Source organism: Ambystoma mexicanum, chromosome 2q, assembly GCF_040938575.1.
Source record: "Ambystoma mexicanum isolate Mex_15411 chromosome 2q, UKY_AmexF1_1, whole genome shotgun sequence".
NCBI lineage: Eukaryota > Metazoa > Chordata > Amphibia > Caudata > Ambystomatidae > Ambystoma > Ambystoma mexicanum.
In genome coordinates this window covers 151,265,198-151,286,503 of record NC_090924.1, presented here as the reverse complement: position 1 = coordinate 151,286,503, position 21,306 = coordinate 151,265,198, and the positions used below count along the sequence as shown (strand labels likewise).

General features: G+C 51.0%; 1 protein-coding gene across 12 annotated transcripts in view; it reads right to left on the bottom strand.

Moving 5' to 3' along the window:
* The window catches only part of OBSCN (obscurin, cytoskeletal calmodulin and titin-interacting RhoGEF), a 3,169,051-nt gene that overhangs the window by 1,130,168 nt on the left and 2,017,577 nt on the right, over nt 1-21,306 (bottom strand). For all 12 annotated transcript variants that reach the window (XM_069647058.1, XM_069647065.1, XM_069647061.1 and 9 more), the window contains 2 exons: nt 13,383-13,512; nt 11,415-11,520 (listed from right to left, as the gene is read on the bottom strand). In XM_069647058.1, the coding sequence (XP_069503159.1) occupies nt 11,415-11,520; nt 13,383-13,512 (236 nt within the window). The remainder of the gene's footprint in view (nt 1-11,414; nt 11,521-13,382; nt 13,513-21,306) is intronic.

The window sequence follows — 21,306 nt, the reverse complement described above, 5'->3', positions numbered from 1 at the left end:
GCTAACAGGTTGCGCAGCACTGCTTGGCCGACCCTGGACTCCTCCCTGGAGTCCCGATCGACACAGTAGAATCTTGTGAAGGTGTGCGTCGACCTCCACGTAGCAGCCCTGCAGATGTCCAGCAGGGGCACACCAGACAGGAACGCTGTGGTAGCAGCGATCGCTCTGGTCGAATGGGCCCTCGGACGGCCGGGCAGCGGTCGGTTAGCCAACCGGTGACAGAGCATGATGCAGCCGGAGAGCCATCTGGAAATGGAAGTCTTCGAGAGAGCCTTCCCTTGATTCACAGAACCAAAGTTCACAAACAGCCATGACGTCTTCCGAAAACTCATCGTGCGGTCCACGTAGAACTTCAGCGCTCTAGCTACATCCAGCAAGTGCAAAGTCCTCTCGGCCGGCTTCGAAGGCGACGGGACGAAAACTGGTAACACCAAGGGCTTGTTGAGGTGGAAGTCTGACAGCACCTTGGGCATGAAGGAGGGGTGCGTCCTCAGCACCACCCTTGTGTCATGAAAAGTCAAGTATGGAGGCTTGCAAGACAGGGCCTGGATCTCTCCCACTCGTCGTGCGGAGGTGATGGCCACGAGGAACGCTGTCTTCCATGACAGGAACTTCAAAGGCGCCGAATGCATAGGCTCGAATGGGGCCCCCATGAGCCTGGTCAGCACCACATTAAGCTCCCACGCCGGGGCTGGAGCCTTCACCGGCGGGAACGATCGGAATAGTCCCTTCATAAATTCCTTCACCAGGCGGTGAGACCACTAGGACGCCCGTCCCGTAGTCCTGGTATATCGGGAGATGGCAGCCAGATGTATTTTGATGGAGTCGTGAGCCAGTCCAGCTCTGGCCAGCGACAGTGGGTACGGCAGTACTTGAGGGGCCGTAATCCGCAGAGGGTTAATCTTCTGTGCACGGCACCAGACAGAGAACCTCTTCCATTTATGACCGTAAAACTTGAGAGTTGAGGACGCCCCAGCCTTTGCAAGAACCTCTCTGCGATCAGCCGGTATATCGTACCCTCCAAACTCTAGTGCCGCAGGAGCCAGGCCTGCAAGTTCAGCGACAGTGGGTCGTGATGGAGAATGGCGCCTCCTTCTCTGGAGAGAAGATCCGCGTCCGCCGGCAGCTTGACTGGTGGGGACGTTGACAAGTCCAGAAGGTCCAGGAACCAGATCTGCCTCGGCCACGCCGGTGCGACGAGGATCATCCTGCACCTGGACTTCTTGAGCTGGTTGATGAGGCGGAGCAGCAACGACAAAGGAGGAAACGCGTATAGAAACAGGCCATCCCAAGGGAACGAGAAAGCATCGCCCATGCTCCTCGGCTGTGGGAACCTGCTGGCGAACCTCTGGCACTTAGTTCGTCGTCGTCGCGAACAGGTCGATCTGGGGCTTGCCCCATCATTGGAAGAGCCGATCCACTTGATCCTGGCGTAGTTCCCACTCGTGGCCTGAGCGCAGCTCCCTGCTGAGTGAGTCAGCGATGGTGTTTTTTATTCCTGCCAAGTGGAAGGGAACCAGAAACATCCCCTGGGCGACGGCCCAGTGCCACAGATCCTGGGCCTCCTTGGATAGGGCTGGGGATCTGGTGCCCCCCTGCTTCCTTATGTAGAACATTGTGGTGGTATTGTCGGTGAAGATCCTCACCACCTTGTCCTTGAAGGACGGAAGGAACGACTTGAGCGCCCAGAACACTGCTAGGAGCTCCAGGATGTTGATGTGGAGAGGCCTCTCCTCTGGGAGCCACAGGCTTCTTGAGTGGAGATCTCCGGTGTGGGTCCCCCAACCCTCCAGAGAGGCGTCCGTCGTCACCGTCTCCTGAAACGCCAGGGTTTGAAAGTCCGTGCCTGTAGTGCCCCACCATAAGATCGCCCGACGGAACTCCTCGTCGAGAGGGATCCTGTCCTCGAAGCAGCCCCTCGCCTGAAACCAGCAGGCGTCGAGGAACTCCTGTAGAGGACGCATCCGAAGTCTGCAAAGGGGTACAAGGTATATGCATGAGGACATCATCCCGAGAAGGGACTTGATGGACCTCACTCTGGCTACGTCCGTGGCTAACTGGTGCCGAAACCTTGCCCAGGATGGTTTTGGTCCTCTCCTCTGAAGGGGAGGCCAATTGCCCCACTGTATCGAGCTTCGCTCCCAGAAACAGTGCCACTTGTGATGGAACCAGGTGGGATTTGGGGTGGTTGATGGCGAACCCCAGCTCCGTGAGTAACCGGACGGTCCTCGCCGTATGTTCGACGGCGAGTTGCCTTGTCCTTGCCCGGATTAGCCAGTCGTCCAGGTAGGGGTAGACGTGGATCCCCTGCAGGCGCAGCCGCACCGCCACTGGTGCCAGGCACTTGGTGAAAACCCTGGGTGCCGACTTTAATCCGAACGGTAGGGCTCTGAATTGGTAGTGGCGTCCCTGAACCACGAAACTGAGGAACTTCCGGTGCCTTTTTAGAATGGGGATGTGGAAGTAGGCATCCTCCAGGTCCAATGACGATAGGAAGTCGCCTTCCTCCAGCTGTCCCAGCACGTGCTGGAGGGTGACCATCCTGAATTTCTGCGCCTTGATGTATTTGTTTAACCGACGCAGGTCCAGGATGGGCCGCCAACCGCCTGTCTTCTTTCTGACGAGGAAGTACCTTGAGTACACTCCGGAGCCCCAGAGCCTCCTGGGGACAAGCTCGATGGCACCTTTCTTGAGCATCGCCTTTACCTCCAACAGCAGTTGAGGGACGTGATTCTCCTTCCTGGCCACGGGAGGAATGCGAGGGCACTTCTTTTGGAATTTCAGCGAGTGCCCGTTGGGCAGGGTGTCCAGCACCCAACGATCAGTGGAGATGGACTCCCACACTCTGACGAACTTCGTCAGCCGGCCTCCCACCGGGGTGCTTCGGTGGGGGCCCGACAACCCGGCCGGGTCAGTCTTGCTTGGAGGCGGTCTTGCCGCCTTGGCCTCCTTGGCGACGGCGGCGGGATCCCCCTTGCTTGCCGCGACCTCTGTTGGCCTCCTGGGAAGTGGAGCGGGCCGCCTGGCGGTAAGTGGAGGAGCCACCGCTAGATCCTTTGGAGGCACCCTGTCTGCCTCCGGAGCTCCGAAAGGGCCGTCGCTGTTGAAGCACCCCAAGGGCCCGGGCCGTCTCCGAGTCGGTCTTGATGGCCTGTAGAGACTCGTCCACCGCTTTACCAAAAAGGTTGTTGCCGTTGAACGGCATGTCCAACACTCTGGTCTGGACGTCCTGGCGAAAGTCTTTCGCCTTGAGCCATCCTCGTTGTCAGTCAGAGGCAAACTCCGTTGCCCAGTTGGCGAAATCCGGTATCGGCAATGTCCGTTGCCACCGTTATGGCGTGATCCGACGCCACCTCGCCTTCCTGCAGAATTTCTAGGGCCTCCGCCCTTTTGCCATCAGGCAGCAAGTCTAGCAGGGGAGCTATCTTGAACCAGAGCTCCCTGTCGTAGCGGGCTACGATCGCTAAGGCATTGGCCACCTTAATCGTTGTTGCCGCCGACGAGATGACTTGTCGTCCCATAGAGTCCAACTTCTTGCCCTCGATGTCCGGCGTGGAAGTTGAAGCCGCCGCGCCCTCTGCCTTCTTCTTAGCTGCTGCCGAGATGACCGAGTCCGGCGTGGGTTGGGCCCTGAGGCACAAGGGGGCGGCATCGGGGACTCGGTACTTCTTTTCGTACCTGTCCCTCTTGGCGGGTGTCGTGGAAGGGTTCTTGAGGACAGCAAGCCCCTCGTCCCAGATGTCGTCGAGTAAAGGCACCGCGAGGACCGTCTTCCTCTTGGCCTCTCGTCATTGGTACAGAAACCCCTACTTTTTCTGTTCTTCAGGGTAGAGCTGGAAGAGCTCGGATGCCCTGGTTATCATGGCGTGGAAAGAGCCAACCTCGTCGGCTGGAGACGCCCGCGGGGGGGGGGGTGACGACGGGATGTCCGTCGTGTCATCGCCGCCGTCATCGCCCGTACCCGTCGCTGTATCCGTCGCCGTATCCTCTGTAGGGTCCGGCGAGGGGGATGAGGGGTCCACCGGTCTCGCAGGCATGAAGGGCGGAGCGGGATGGACTCTCCTCTGCTTGTTCGGAGGGCTTCCCGACGGGCCTGGTTCTGGCTCCTCCGTCGGGGTGCGTGGTAATCTTGTCCTTATCTCGGTACATAAGGATTGGATTGCCAACAAAATGGCCGCCGAGCTATCCTGGGGATCGGGCAATGGGTGCGACGGATGGGATGGCCGCTCCACTGGGCCCTGTACCTCGTCATCGTCGCTATCTTCGATCACATCAGCGGGAACCGGCACCTGGGATCGAACCTTCTCGAACCTCTCGTTGAGGCTTATGAACCTTTCGTTGAGGCCTATGGACCTTTCGTTGAGGCCCTTCTCGGTTTCCACCAGTTCCTCCTCAGAGGCTGATTCCGAGTCTGTAATGGCCACCGCCCCCCCTCTTTTTCTGCCAGGGGCTTCACGGGGGTCTTAGCGATAGGCTGGAAAGAGGATTCCCTCCGCGGTGGCAGGGATCCTCTGGGCCCAGAGGCCGTTTCCACTGGCGTAGTCGCAGCCAGCTCCACCAGGGTCGCAGCGACCACTTTGGTAGAGGCCTTAGCCGGTTGGATGAAAGCCCTCACCACCTTAGGTGCATCCTGGGCCTTCGCCTTGTGGGGAGGGTCAGCGCCTTGCTCCCCCTTCGAGATCGACCGGGTCCGCTCCAGCGGCCTACCCGGGTTCTCGGACTTCCTCTTCCCTGAACCAGAGCGCTGACTCATGGCCGAACGTGCCAGGGAAGTAGCGCCCTGCTTGGCAACCGAAGAGCCCGACCTTTCGGCGCTCCCGGTGCCCGCGGACTCACGGTGCTTGGCCTTCTGTTGGGCCCCCATCGCTGGGGCGCCCTCACAGGACTTAGAAGCCCGCTCAGACTTCTTCTTTGCCTTTTCACCTTCTGTGCCCTTCTCCAGCCAGGTGGTGAGGCGGGAACGACGATCTTGCTTGGTCCGTTCCGAAAGGTTCTTGCAGAACGCACAGTCTTTCTCCACGTGCGTCTTGTCCTCATGAAGGCAGTAGAGACATCGCGAATGCTCGTCCACCTTGAAAACGTTATATAATCCGCATCCAGGGCAGTTCCTGAACAGCTTGGATCCGGGCGTCGAGCTTCCCTTGTCCTGGGCCATGTCCGTAGAGGTAGGCCGCAGATCTTCCGGAATCCTCCAAGAAGTGTAAACTCGACGAAAACTTCACCCTTGAGGGGCGTAGAAGAATTCCGAAATGGGTATCAGTTATCGGAAGTAGAAACGGTGGAACTTGAGGCTCGATTAAACCGAAAAAATGAGAAAGTCTCCTAAAAAGCGTGAAAACGCAGTAAAAAAAACTCGAGAGCTAAACACGAGGACTCCCAACACTTCAGCGTGCGGTAAAAATCTGAGGATGGCTGCCAGAGGCGGGGCTTAGGGAGAGGGCAGTCATTGGCTGGGGGCAGTATGACCCAGAGATCAGTGATTGGTTCCTACTAAGAAAGACAGATCAGAAACGAAACTGATACTGATTTTTTCTTTACCGAGGATTCCCAGCCTGACGACGGGGAATATTCATGAGCATGTGAATCCATGCCAGACCCCATGCTGGAGAACCCTATATTCATATTGTTCATATGACGGGTAAGGTAGTATACACCTTAGGCTGTGGATGCATGATGCACTTTACAATTTACATGCAGCTGCTATATTCAAGATACAACGCAACAGGCGATGCACTTTAACATCTGATGCACTTTAGCCTTGATATGCACTTTACAATTTTTTAACCATGGTGTTATACTTATAAACAAGGTAATTGTAGAGGCACTTTTGATAGAATCATGCACTTGCTAATTATGTCTGTCAGCTCTAGGGTCATTGCAGGCTGACCTAAACATGATGAATATATGAAGCACTTTAGCCCTTGGGCCTCATTACAAGTGTGGCGGTCTGGTAATAAGGGTGCCGGTTGCACCGTACCAGTACCCTTTCCGGACCGCCACACTCCAACTCTGCCTTCCTGGGCCGTAACGTTTGGCAGGCCTGACCTGCCTGGCGCAACGGCCCCGGTAGGCAGAGTTGTCAAGGAAGCACCGGCACCATTGGCAACGGTGCCAGTTCTTCCATGTCCCCATTCCCATGGAGTCCTATAGAACTCCATGGGAATGGGGACTTACACTTTACGCCGCCTGATATCCTGGGACGCCAGGACTTGTAATGTCCTGGTAGCACCAGGATCCCATGCATCTCTCAGCTTGAAAACCAATATGCTAAGCAAGGCAAAATGGGTGACTGTGGCCCCAAGTTTGAAGTACCCCTTTTTGTGAACCAAAGGTTCTTGCCACCCTTAGCTGAGGATTATGCTAATTGACTGCAGTTTGCAGACTGCCTAACCCTTCCCCCTCATCTGCCAACTCAGATACCTGTTTTGCAGCACATGGGATTTAATGTATCATTGAGCGAGAGAGAGGGTGTGTGGGGGCTGGGGAAAGGATTGGCAGGTGCAGTGTGAGCTATTGAAACGGGACCTGTATGTTATGCAATAGGCTTGTGGTGGGAGTGTAAGGTTGCAGGTTGTTTTGCCTTGACTGCATATTATTCAGTGCTCATGTCCTCTGCATGCAAAGTATAGCAGAGCCCTCAACTGTAGACAGTTGATATGGGGTTGATAGAATATTTGCAATACCCATTCCCCCACTTGCACTGCAACCCATAGAATACAGCGGAGTCCCACGAAAAATGTGGCCCAGCTGTCACATAGTCACTGACATAGCAGCCATCTGAGCATCTGAACACAATGCTCTGCATGATTTTTATAATGGTTTAAACTAGTCATCTCTGCTAGTAGTCGAACAGTCACCTAATTCTATTTACTATTGCATGCTTGCACTGACTGCTGCCTTCTAAAGGGCCTTTCACCCCCACAGCACTCCGAAGCAATAACATTGGCAGTAGACGCTATGCAAATATGAAATAACATAATCTAACAGATGTGTTAGTGAGTACACCAGCATAAAAAAATAACTGCGTGCATTTAAAGGGTAGGTTTGTATGAGCACTTAAACCCTAGTTTGCATCTTATTAAAGGTTAAGTGCACTAAGGGCATATTATGCATTTTGCCAAGTATAATCAGCATGTTAACATACATTTAATTATGTTGTCTCTAAACACTCCTCAACCAGGACCACAAAAGAGTTCAGAAATATGAGTGACAGCATGGGTTGTGGCACTGTATTTGTCACTCTCTCCACATATGCTGAGCACACTATGAAGAAGAGTGAGAGTGCAGAGCGCCTTCTATAGTACAGTGAATAATGTACAAATTAGGTAACCAAGCTTCGAAAATTCTTGTAAAGTCTGCGCCCTGATACCCCCGGGTACGCTCGCGCATTATAAATAATAAAACAAACATAAAACAAACAAACATGATATAATATGCGGAATGCGTTACTATCTTCAGGGCATCTCAAGGGCACACACTACTGTACACAGAAAATAAACGTAAGAGAAAATCTACACCTCGCTGCTAAGTGTTTTGATAATTTTCCTAAATTGAAAGAGGGCCGATGTTCCACCGCTGTCTTCAGGTAGACTAGTCCAGGGCTTTGCCACAATACAGAGAATGGCCTCCCAAATGTCCCAATCATTTGGCAGGGCACCCTTTCATTTAGATCCCAAGTCCACCCCCAACATTTTCAGCAAAGTTACTCCACTGACCGTGTATCTAGTAACAGAAGGCATGTGTCTGAGAAACGCTGCTCCAGAAAGGTAGGAACAAAGCCATAAAGGGCTTTGTGAGACACAGCGAGTAATTGTGTAAGCTTTATTTTCATCTACGTCATTTAGGGGTCGCCAGAGATCGCAACTGCGACCTCTGAGGTCTCCCTTGCTACCTAAAAAAATTAAAAATAAAAATAAAATGTTTTTTTTATTGTAATACAAGCTGCTGGGCTGTGGCCACCACCATTTGGCTCTTAACTTCTGGAGTGGCTGGCTTTCTTGTTCAGGCCCCTTAAAAAAAAGAAGAAAAATAAGAACAGGGGTGCCACAAATCTAACACTTTCAGCACTGACACTAAATAAGAAAGAATAGGAATACCAAATAATGTGTCTTTCTGGAACTCTATACAATAATTGCTAGACTCATTAAAGGTTTATATCAGGCACACTTCAGGGGGTGAGTCAGTCTGTTCTTAAAGGCCTCAACTCAGCCTTTCATCTGTCTGAGGTCGATAAATGAGTACCAACACAGGTTGGGTGATATTGGGTGTATATTTTTTCTATATAAAGCGCTTAAGCGTAAGTGCTATATAATCACACATCATTGGGCCTCATTACGACCCAGGCGGTAAGGGGTTTACGGCGGCGTAAACAGCGCCGACCCTTACCGCCTGATTCCGAGGTCCCTTAGCGCCATGGAGGATTTAACACCTGCTTTTAGCAGGTGTTAAAATCCATGGCGCTAAGGGACCTTGTTGCTAATTACGCCACCAAAATTTACGGTGGCGTAATTAACGCCTTCCCCACTCCCATTATGCCCTATGGGGCAAAAATGGGAATGGGGAAGGGTAAATGGGGATTGGGGACTTACCGCCCCGCCAACCTCGGAATGGGGCGGTAAGTCCGCCAACCACCATGGCGTAAACGTAGTTTACGCCATGGTGGTAAAGGTACGACCCAGGCGGTAATTTACCGCCTGGGTCGTAATGAGGCCCATTATCATTTGGTCATGGACGTCTGCTTGCATTCACAGTAATTTGGTAATATGGGCCTATATACACAGATCTTAACGGTACATATGGCGATCCATTCTTGTATGAAATGTACATCACATTACAGTGATATCGTAACCATATTTTTCGTAGTGTACAAGGCTATGTGATGCCACTTCTTTTTTTGTCGATGGGTGAAAGGTCGTGTTCCATCGCTTCCCGTGATATCACTTCGGGTGGGGTAAAATGACATCACTTCCTGTGATGTCATTGGGGGGGGGGGGGGTCAAGGGTCATGTGATATCACTTCCGCCCGCGAACCCTGGCAATATTATTTTAGATTTAACAAGGCGCCAGTGTAGCGTCCTGAGAACTGGTGACCTATGATCTTGTTCTGAAGGACAGTGGATCTGGCATACAGGGCGCTGCAATAATCCATTTTTGATCCAGTAATGGCTCGAGCGATGACAACACTGTGATCGTTGGAGAGCAAAGGCCCCAACTATCTCAGTACCATGAGATAATAGTTCGCAGAGCAAACCCTGCTGCTAATCTCAAGCCCCTTAGATAGATATCAATCACAAATAATCCTAAAAGAATTACAAAGAACTGGAAAACACAATCAAAAAGAGTACCGTCAGAGTATGAATCAATCTGCTAAATCCAGCTATTCTAGGGAGAAATCGGCAGAAGCTGTTCCCCTGAATCAGGGCTATCCGATTCCTAGTCATCCAAATGCCCCGCCGCAGTAACTTTATATCCTGAATATTATTCGTAGAGAAAATATTGCCACAACACTCACAGCATGAAGACCGTCACTCGCACTACAGGTTTTGGCCTTTTTTCAGCTTTCTTGCCTGCAGAAGCATTGCAAGGCCTTGTGTCGACGCCGTCTGCTTTTTCTGTGGAAGGCAGGGCCATGTAGACCTCCACACCTTATACAGGGCTCGGCCCTTTATAACACACGCAGCTTCGTTTCCCCGGGCCGACAGTCGAACTCTGAGGACTCCCAGTCATCCACCAATGGCCGCATTTTAGGAAGGGAAATCCAGTGCGTGCTCTGCACTGCCGCCTAGCGGTGACAATCATCTGCCAGCTTGCTAACTAACCCTGTGAACACATATTTCACAGACGGAAACCCTACAAATACGGTAAAGCGCAGGGCGCTGTCACTTTAGAATGTCAAAGTGCCTAATTCATGCCCATCTCATTAGGAATTTCTTTATGTTGACCTCATCGGGGTATTGCACTATTTATTTATAAGGCACCCTCTGTGAAACACAATCATTTTGTGGCAGCACTAAGGAAAAGGGAAAAAGGCAAGAAAGTGATCGTGACTGTGTTGTCCCATTCGGATCCTGAAAGTGCCGGTGGAGAGGAGCAGGGAGGGTGCAAGTGGGAGCTCAAACTTACAGGAAGGAACACAAGCCCAGGCCTCGCACAACTGGGAGCCACATGGCAAAGCAGGACCCTAAAGCAAGGTAAGTGCAAGGAGAGGAAAAACACAACGGTAAGTGTCAAGAAACACAGGTACACAAAGAACATAGCTAGAGGTCCTGCAGAGGGGTGAGCAGACCCCCACATGCCCACCCAGGCTCACACTGGCCTATAGGGCAACAGGGCAATGCCCGAATTGTAGGCCCAACCTACTAGTGTGGGCCATTTTTTTGGGGTCAAAACGGGCCATTTTTTGGCCAAAGTGGGCCAGTTTGATTAGTTGCTTCACTTTGTAGCTAGTATATTTAACCAGTGTTAACGAATAAATATTCTTTGAAATCACAATTTGTAACACATTTCCCCCCAAAAAACTCACTCTTGGGTACTAATCAAGCCTGTCAGAAAAGGAATGAATTGCCATTTCGACTGTGGGCCACTTTTTCATCGGTGCCCGAGCCAATTTTATGCCCAGTCCGACCCTGTGCCCACCCCACGAAAACAGTATACCCAGAGGTCACAACTTGACAGAAGTGGGTGGGAGCCAGTACATGGCATGAAAGGGGCGCACAACCAATATAAGGCAACAAGACCCAACACCACAAAAAACCCCAAGTGAGTGAGAAATCCAAGCCAGCATTGAATAGAAACAATATTTTGAAATTAAAACTATTTATCTGGTTATGGGCCACCAGCTCCAATCCAGTGATGCCGCATTTTTTTCTCAAAATATGTGTTTATTTAACAGCTATTCACAAAGAGACAAAGCAATTAATGATAGTGTGGCGTCTGAGATCATGGTTAGAGAATGTAATGATTCTAGTCACTGCATTGTGCACTGTAGCAGAGCTCGAATCTATTTGCAATATAAGACGGACTCAATTCTAGTGGTGTTGATAGGACCAATGCATCTGCCCAGGGTCTGCGTGCCCAACCACTATCATGATTCTGCTTTGTAAAGCCCAGGGGCTTTCTGCCTTATCAGCTGAATGCCCAATGATGCTGGCACATTGGCCTGAAATCAATACGCCATGGAAACGATCAGCTGTCCAAGTAGAAACAGAACTACCCTTTTCCTGCCGCGCTCAAACTTTTTACAGGAGCATACCCCGCTCCTGTTCGTAGGGTAAGATGGCATCGATAATGGGCACAGGTCTTGCAATGCAAGAGCTTACTTGAAGGTCGTTGACTTAACACAAGACTGCCCCCCACAGTTACAGTTCCACAAGGTACATTCCATCTGACTTAGATTAAAGTAATCACGATCTTACCTTCTATGGAAACGCCGTGCTCGCCTCTCCTCTCTTGCGCCACGAGGGCCGGGCTGCCGAGCTGCAGGTCTGCTCCACTTCTCGCCGATCCCAGTCTGTTCACCAGCTAGAGGGAATCAGGGCAGATTCGTGAAAACACAGGACATGGCGTGCATCAGCAAGTTGTGCCCTGCACTACTGCTTCCTCTTCCAATGATCGAACAGTCAAAGCCATGCTCCGTAGCCCAGATGCACAAGTCCAACCTCAGGGATCAGCTGCCTCCTGGACGTCCACCTCATACCACCCCATTGTCTACTGTTGCATCTCTGAAGGTTTCGATTGGCTTTTGGGCTTTAGCATCCTATCCGGTACCCATAACACTGCATTCGCCTATCACCATAATTTCTCATTTTAGTTTCCGCTTGACCAGGAATGGGGATTTATGCTGAAATGTCCACATCGGCTAATGCTTGTTTTGCTGTATATCCTCAGCAAAGATTTCTAATTGTAACACAGATTCTCCGGAAAATAGAAACATGAATTTTGTCCTTGAGAATGGTAGCTGCTGCCGTTACCTCCCCGGAACTGCCCCACTTCTGTGTATGGCCATCAGGAGCAATAGCCTGGAGGCAATCCTGACCCAAAGAGTATGCAATTTCTGTGCAGAGCTGATGAGATGACACATCCCTGAAATACATTAAAATCCTTCCTCTTGCAAAATGTCGCACAGACTGAGCGATCGTGGAAGGAGCAGCTGTCACATTAACCGTTTTTTTTCTTTATTGGGAGATATATTTTGCAGTGTGCTTCCAGGCTGTAAATGTATTACTACTAAAACTGCAATTGTGCCCGGGGAGCTCACATAAAAGGAAAGGGGAGTTTTTGCCTGGGTGGGCTCAAAAACAGTTAACTCACTTCAATCATATGGGGCCACCGTGTTGGGGGCTAAAATAGTACCCATTGAATGGCTAAGGCCTGTAATCTGTGCTCTATAGGGCTCCCATCTTGCCCCTCACTTGCAATCTATCCATGTGTCCAGGGAAGCACCTGTAAACTGTACTGGGATGCTGGGTAGAAGGAAGCAGAGAAAGAGCACTGGATTCCCCATGCTCTGTCAACAGCGTGCAGCTTCAATCCACCCTCTCATCTACACCATCACCCCATATCATATGTTTTTGTGTAGCGTTTAATGCCATATTCTTCACACTTCCAAGCGTTGTACTAAAAGGTGTCATTATTATGAAGGGCAGAGGTGGCTTTGACAGAATTTAAAACAGTAACTGCAGGTTGTGTGACCGCACGTGCAAACACACATAACTTGGGCGAGTGCTTAACCCACTGAGCCCATGAATTCTTGAGTAGTAGGTCAGTGATTCATGATTCTCTTTGCAGACCTATGCTGTGATGTCCAGAGCACCAATGTCTTCTGCTACCCCTTTGCCATTTTGGCACCACTGACAGATCACACAAACAGTGATATCATTGTGCAAGTACTTTGAGGATGTTTTTCCATTCCACAATCAAAAAGACAAGACACAGCCTAGGGGTGGACTTCAACTTGGTTCATGGTTTCTAACACAGTTGTTGCAACTTTAAATCGATTGGCCCACACATCTGACCATACCTGAGAGAGAAAGACTGCTGTCTGTATGTACCTCAAGCTACCACCCGCTGAAAACATCTTTCTAAATAGGCTAAAGGGTTAAACAGTTACAAAAAAAGTCTTAAGAATGGGAAAGCCGAGGGGTTCAGGCTGTGGGGGCCATCACTAACTAATGAACAATAGAGCGAGAGAGATGATCAAAAAAGAAGCAAATTCAGAAGATGTCATCGAAAAAAGGTTTTTCAGAAATATTGTTTTCACGTCGAACCTTTCGGCCACAGAGCACTCAGGGGCAAACTATAATGATTTTAATGGCTCCATGTTTTTGTTACCCTTCTCTAAAAGCAACAGTCTAATCATGAGTTGTCATATTCCTGCCACTTACTTCGCACTCATAGCGGCCTTGGTCTTCCTTGTGGGCATTTCGGATCACCAGCACCAGGACCCCACTCCGTGGCTCGGCATATGTCTGATACTTATTTGTATCTGTCAGGAGGGACCCGCCCCGGTACCACCTGTTGAGGAAAAGCGGCACATTCCCATTAAAAATGAAACAAAGTAACCCTTCAGATTTCTCTTAGTCATTTCCCAAGTAGTCTCTGAGTACACCAACCCAAGTCAAATGCCATGCTTCCCCTATTACAAAACCTGCATGTCATGCATCATCAATACATGAACAGTTTAATTCTATGCTCCTCAGAAATGTATCGAATGGGGATTCTGCACGCTAATCACTCGTGTAAGGTAATTGCTTCAGAATTACATATGTGGGCTCATTTTCTATAGTGGCATAACGTGAATGGAAGGCATAAAAGCCTTGAGTAAGGCTTTAACATCTTCCATTCAGGCTAAGCCACATTTGTATACGTGTATGGCGTAGAGGAGCGGCGTAAAATGCAACTTGCGTTTCTGCCACCTCCTTTCTCTCCGCCATACAAATGTGGGAAATCCCTATGGGGTCCACCTGCTTTATTCAAGAGCATAAAGCAGCTGGACCCCTTAGGGATCCATTGTATTTGATGCCTGCCATGCTCCCACGACATGCATCGTTTACGTTGGGCAGGGTTCAATGTTATTGGGAACACTGCTTACCATGCTTGCATGGTAAGCAGTGTTCACAATTGAAATTATACCCTGCCGACATTGCTTGCCATAAAAAGCAGCGCTAACAATTATAGGCAGCGTTTACTCACTTTGAACTGCAGAGTGCAAAAGTCCTGGGCAAAAGCCGGTGTATGCTGCCTTTTACGCTGCACTTTTGCAATCCACTGTGCAAATGACGAAAAGGTGTTGGCGCCGGTGCCCCCTATTTTTATGTCAAGACCTAAAGACTCTGCGCCAAATTACGCATTTCAGGAACATGATCTCCATGGGCTTAACATATTTTTATCCCCCAAACAGACTCGACACATCTCACCACCAGTTTTTCACCAAACGATCTCTGGTTCACAGATTGTACAGTCATGCGTGACACTATCTTTCATTGCACTACTATAAGAGTCAATTTCTCCGACCAGATCATAATAAACTTGCCTCTAAAGCAGGCAGATATATTACGATCCGGGCAGTTATCAATGTTTTGCATTGCAGAGCAGGGGCGTGGACCCGAATCACTGATTCTGTTCTGCCACCCCCACTCGCTCGTCAATACAAGCAGGAATGCATTTCTGCCAGTATGGGATTTTCATGCTGGTGGACAGGCAGTGTATTCCTATTGGAACAGTCTAAAAGCTGGCAAATTCCATAGGATTCAATGTAAATGCCTTTGGCCATGCTTGCGAATACCAGGAGGTATTTACAAATTGTTTTTGTAAAAGGTGCAAAAGTGATATAGAAACGCTGGTCCGTCCAGATTTCCATGTTACTTCTATGCCCTCATCAAAAAACATTCTAAAGCGGATGTAGGGGTCGGTGGCAGCATTCACAGAAAGGGATCTGTTGAACTGGATGCAAATAATATGGGGCCGAAAAGGGCACGCTCTGTATGTGATGTGTTATCTAACAAGGGCTGAAGCGCCTGTCCTGTTGAAAATACAGATGGGCGCACTGTTCTAAGACACATGAACCAGAGCACAGGTGGATACAAATTTAAAACACAAGCCCACGGAAGAATAAGCAGCCAAATGTAAGAGTGATTCCCTCCATTTTTTGATACTTCAGCCATTTTACAAAGCCACCAGTTAAATTCTGATGACCTGACTTTATGCGGCCTGAGCCAGTTAATTGTCCAGACCCCCCCAACAAAAATCCCACGATTCAGCTCTACATCACTGATGCGCTCCTTCAAGTTTTCTTTTTAGCCTGGTCAATAAACCTGTTAAAAGCATCATATTGTCACCAATAAACATGTTCTAGACAAGAGCATACTAGGGAAGGCCACTTTTGGTGTAGGATAAACCGCCTGAGGCCTGAATAATGTCATCATTACATGGAATTAAAAAATACGTTCCTTGTTCAATTCCTCCTCCAAGACCAATATCAGTAGGGGACTTCTACCGTAGAGGGACATCAATAATCAGAATGTTCATATGTTATCTCCATTCTGCCACTTTTGCTTAACCAAAGCTCTTTTACCCGATGTTTATGGTGACAGAGCTAGCAGTCAAACACAGAATTTCACAATGGTCAGCAGAATCTGCATACACAAACATTTTGCAGGGGCTTGAGTGTAGCTAATCGATGCTAATCTTACAACACAAGTGCTAAAGTTGCCCGCGGCTTCATTTTTCCACAAAATGCATGATGGAATTGTAGTCCTGGGTCATAATAGGCATCTACTAAATTCAGGATATTTGCAGGACATTCTCAGTGTCTTTTCTACTGGATCCTGAATGTTACGGCATTTGGTAATGTGCACGTGCAACACCTGAGTTGTTTATTGGCGCTAAAGTTGCGTTAGAGGGCCATAGAGAAAGGAAGGAAAATTAAGTAGCCCCAAACATTTATGGGAGATGTTTACTGAACAAACAATCAATTTGAATGTAGAGCAATTTAATAGGAAGAAAATTACATATGTCTGGTTTGATGTATCGAGTAGTGGCTCCCCCTGTGAGGCTAGGGAGGTTAGCCTGCTCCACAACACTGTCCATAGGGGTCAAGGCAAGTGGGACCTCACTGGGAAAGACTCCCCCTTAAGTGACAAGGACTCACGATCCTGGGAGGAACTCTCTACAGCTCAAAACACTGTGGCCTACATGGCATGATCCACAATACCAGAAACATTTAAATATCACGACTGGGACGAAGAAACTCCTAATAGATGCCAATATCATACAGAAAAGGAACATGTCCCTTTAACGTCAAATAGCCAGTATACTGGGAGGAGTATGTTAAATAATGCACACTTAACGAATCACAGGAAGGAAAGAGAGAGAGAAAGAGAAATAAAGAGAGAGAGAGACACACATATGCATCCCTCGGAAGGCCCCATGCTGCGTAACACCTGAAGCTGAAGGAGGCAGAGCAAACACATACCAGAAACCTGCGACCCCAGCACGAGAAACCAGCAGGACAACCACTCGAAGGAAGAGGCTGGAGCGCCAACCCCAGCAGAAGAAACCAGTACAGCACCCGTCCAAAGAAAGAGTTTGGCACACTGGATCCACGGCGCAATCCCAGCACGAGAGAACCGCAGGGCAGGAGCCCAGAGGAAGGTGGTGGCAGACCACGGAAAGCTTGTGGTGGTCAGCAGGTGCTACAAACATCAACGATACCACCACACATAGAAAGCCACAAGGTTTCTGACCCATTATCGAAACATTGGGACACCACAGAGAAGAGAGAGACCGGAAGGAGGAACACGCTGGCAAAATTATAAATTACTCACCGTAGTGACTAACGTACTCTTAGTCCATAGTCCCCTTTCCTCCATACTGTATGGGTGTCCCTTCCAAGAGAAGGGAGACGGAACCTTTGTCACCAGAAAAAAAACCTTCTTCCCATTTAAATGTATAGGCGTGCGGGGCGCGGCCCATGGAGCATGCGCTACCCTGAGTCCCCATTGACGCGTCGACAATAGATTTAACATTGCCTAATGACACCAGTATTATTAGGGGGGAGGTTGGTGGGACGTATGGAGGAAAGGGGACTATGGACTAAGAGTACGTTAGTCACTATGGTGAGTAACTTATAATTACTCTGACGTCCCGTCCCCTTTCCTCCATACTGTATGGGCGATTACAACTGACTGTAGCCCCAGGGTGGAGAGGAGACCCTCCTTAAGCAAATAGGTTCCTAAGAACCACCTCTCGAAAGTGGCATCAGATCTAGAGCCGGTATCCTAACAGTAATGCTTGCAGAAAGCCGAGGGAGAGGCCCAAGTGGCCGCCCTGCTTATGACTTGCCAAGGGACATGGCGTTGGAGTGCGATGGCCGTTGCCTTGACCCTGACTGCGTGGACATGCATGTTGGCCGGGAGCGGCTTGTACTGACCCTCATATGCTTCTTTGATGGCAGAGACCATCCAGTGGGATATGGAAGCCTTCAAGGCTTGATAGCCTGGCCTCGAGCCGTCGAACGTGATGAACAGGGCGTCCGACTTGCGGAAGCCCTTGGTCCTGTCCAAGTATCTTTTAGGGCATGCTGACATCCAAGCAGTGCAGCACTCTCTGTGTTTCATCCTTGGGATCGAGAAAGAACATCGGGAGGACTATTTCCTCGTTCAAGTGAAATGCAGATGGAACCTTGGGCAGAAATGACGGGTGCGTCCGCATGACTATCTTGTCCTTGCGAAAGGTGGTATATGGTTCAGAGCCGACCAGTGCCTGAATCTCGCTGACTCTGCGAGCCGAGTTAAGACCGACTAGTAAGGCCGTCTTGATGGTGACCAGCTTAATGTCCACGGACGCCATTTGCTCGAATGGTTTGTGCGCCAGGGCGCCCAAGACTATATTAAGGTCCCACACAGGGTGCGGTCTCTTGACGGGTGGGTAGAGCCTAGCGAGAACCGTCACATGTTTCTTGACGATAGGGTTGGAGGAGGAAAAAATGCCTTCCTCAGAGTTCCTGTAAGCCCCAATGGCTGCAAGGTATGTACAGCAGGTGTCGACCTGTACTCCAGAATGAGCGAGGTGCGCCCCGAAAAGGAGAGCACGTTGTACAAATTGCAGGCCAAGGGGTCAATTCCCTTAGAGTCTGTCCAGTGGCAGAATCTGGTCCATTTGCTCTTGTACTGGGCCCTGGTGGCTTTGCTCCTGGCGCCCTGTATGAGCTCCAGATTGGCCTGTGAGAGGCTAAGGTGCCGAAGCGTTACCTGCTCAGGTACCACGCTGTGAGGGCTAGTTTCCATGGCGCGGGTAGGATGATTCTGCCCCCCTGCTGTGCCAGAAGATGGGCTGGGCCTGTCGGAAGGTGTATAGGTGGCACCTCCGAGAGGCTGAGGAGCTCCGAAAACCATGGCCTGGTTAGCGACCATGGAGCTATCCGAATGATGAGGAGTCGGTGAGACTCGTTGATCTTGCAAATTACTCTTGTGTATCAGAGGAGTGGGCGGAAAGGCATAGGCTTTCATGCCGGTCCACTGTAGGTGAAATGCGTTGCCCAGCGAGCCGGGCCCCTGCCCTTAACAGGATGTGAACTGGGGACACTTCTTGCTGTGCCAGGTGGCAAAGAGATCCATGTGGGGATGACTCCACCTGTTGAAGATCTCCTGAGTAACAAGGTTGTTTAGCTGCCACTTGTAATCGTCCACTCCCAGCCTGCTGAGCCTGTATGCCTCCAGGTTGGATTCCCCCGGGAGGTGGACTGCATTTTGTTTTCCAAGGCTCATTCCCATGCTGATCCTCCGTCTGCACAGAGGAGGGGATCTGGTGCCTCCCTGCTTGTTGATGTAGTACATGCTGGTCGAGTTGTCTGTCTGGATGAGGACAACCTTGCCCCTGAGAAGTGGGAGGAATGCTCTGAGTGCTAGCCAGATGCTGTTCAGCTCCAACCAATTGATGTGGTATTCCTGCTCCTGTCGAGTCCAGGTGCCGCAGACCGAGAGATCGTCCAGGGTGGCTACCCAGCCCTCGAGCGAGGTGTCTGTGGTGATGGTGGCCTGCAGAGAGGGTGGCCGAAAGGGCTTGCCCGTCTGTAGGCTGCAGTCCATGGACCACTAAGTTAGGTCCGGGTGGAGAGATGAAGGAACGTTGATCATCTCAGATTGCGAGCCCCGCTCCTGATTCCATGCGGCAGCGAAGTGCAGCTGAATCCTTCTCATCTTTAGTCTCGTGTGCGGCACAGCTAACAGAACTGCCGCTAGTAGACCCAGGAGATGTTGGTACCACCATGCTAAGGTCACCTCTCTGCTGAGGAAGTGGGCGGTGGCCCTCTTGATGGCCGAGATCTTGTCTTCCGACGGGAAAACCCTCTCGGAGCACGTGTCCCAAATGAGTCCCAGGAACGTCAGAGTCTGCGTAGGGAGGTTTCGATATGCGCCACTGTGGATTCCATGAGGTCATGCGCCACGAGCTTGGCCTCCGCTAGCCCCACCTTAAAGCCTGATTGACATTGGGAGGGGAGTTCCGAGAGGAAGTCAGCAATTTCCTGCCATAACCGTTGCTTGGCGGCAGCCAGAATGGCATCTGCGTTGGCCTGACACAGGTGCAAGGAGGCGTTGGAGTAGATCTTCTTGCCGTAAGCCTCCAAGATCTTCTCCTCCTTGCCTAGCAGCGCCACAGATGAGGCTGAGGATGACAGAGGCTTGGAGTAAAGTGATGCCGCAGCGATGAGGATGGGTCGAGAGCAATCCAACTGCCTGTACTTGGCGTCCAGGCATCGGTTGACCGGCTGGACTGAGTGGGGCTTGAGCCAATCCTTCTTGGCCAGGGAGACTGCATCGGTTTGCAGTGGAATCCCCATGTTGGCAGAGGGGCGTCTTGTGAGGACTTCAGCCAGAACCCCCTCTGCCGGCTGTTCGACCTCGGGCTGAGTGAGGCCTAATACTCTGCCAGGCCAGCAAGATGTTCATGGAAGGCTCTGGCTGAGGATGGGGTGTCTGGATCCTCCTCCTCATCCGTGTCCTGCGGATCTGGAGGATCTTGTGGAGGAGGAGGGGTAGATGAAGCCAGAGGCTGGGGTACAGAGACCTCAGTCAGAGGCTGAGGAGGTTGTGGAGTTGGCTGTGGAGCCAGAGGAGGTGGCTGCACTGGGGTCAGAGAGCCCGATGGCAGCGTCTGTGGTGCCATTAGCATGGCAGGGAGGATTTCCCTGACTGCGTCCTTGATGATAACCCCCATCTGAGGAGACCTCATGAGGCCGTGGAATTTGTCGAACAGCGCCTCCTCACTGGCTGAAGAGGTGGCAGGGGGTACCGACGGGGTATCGGGGGACTGCTGGAGCTGCTGCATACCCAGTCCGTATGGACGCATGGGAAAGTTGCCCTGCGCATATGAAGGGTACACTGTAGGACACGTACCTGGTTGAGGCCAGTCCCACCTCGACACTCGTTCTTTGCCCAATTCGTGCAATGGCGTCGGACGGGTGCTCCTGTCTGGCGCGGCGGCCATTTTGTCAAACTGCCTGCCACGTGCCTGTGACGTGTTACCCAGCCAGCTGGGTCTGGCCTCGTCCAAGACTCTCGCGTGTGGATCAAGAGGCCTACCCTGCTCCTCGGGCCTCGGCCCGCTAGGTGTGACACCCTTGACCCGGGGGTCGGTAGAGCTGCGTTTAGGTGCCCGCTCGGACGTATTGCCAGTATTAGGGTGTAGCCCCTCGGACGTATTGCCGGTGTTAGGGCGTAGCCCTCAGCCATTGTGCTGGTAAAAGGACGTAGTCCCTCGGGTGTAGACCCGGTACAAGAACCTTCCGGTCCCTCGCCACTGCGCCCGGGAGGTTCCGAGGACCCCTCGACATGAGGGCCGGTAGCTGTAGCAGCCTCGGTGCACGTTCCGGTGGAAGGACCTGGTCAGTCCCTCCCGCGCGGGAGAGTCCCTGGGAAGGAGTCTTCCTTGTGCGGTGTGCTGGAAAATATCGGCCCTATCTTGGACCTGTGACGATGCTTCACAAAGTTCTTGAGATCCTCTGGAGGAGACTTCTGGAAGAGCTCCCTCCACCTGGCTAGTCTGTTCTTCAGCACCTTCAAGGACGAGTCACACCAAACATGATTGCCAACCATGGTCTGGCCAAGGCAACGTAGGCAGAGGGTGTGGGGGTCTGAAGTTGGGAAGAGCTTGTTGCAGGATGGACACCTGATGAACCCTGTAGAAGTCGACATGCGCCGGGGAGGAGCGCGACGCCTAAAGACCGAGTACCTGAATGATAGAAAAGACAAAAAAAAGAGAAGAAGTATCCGCACGTGGAATTACATGCCAAAACCAGGCGCTCTGGTG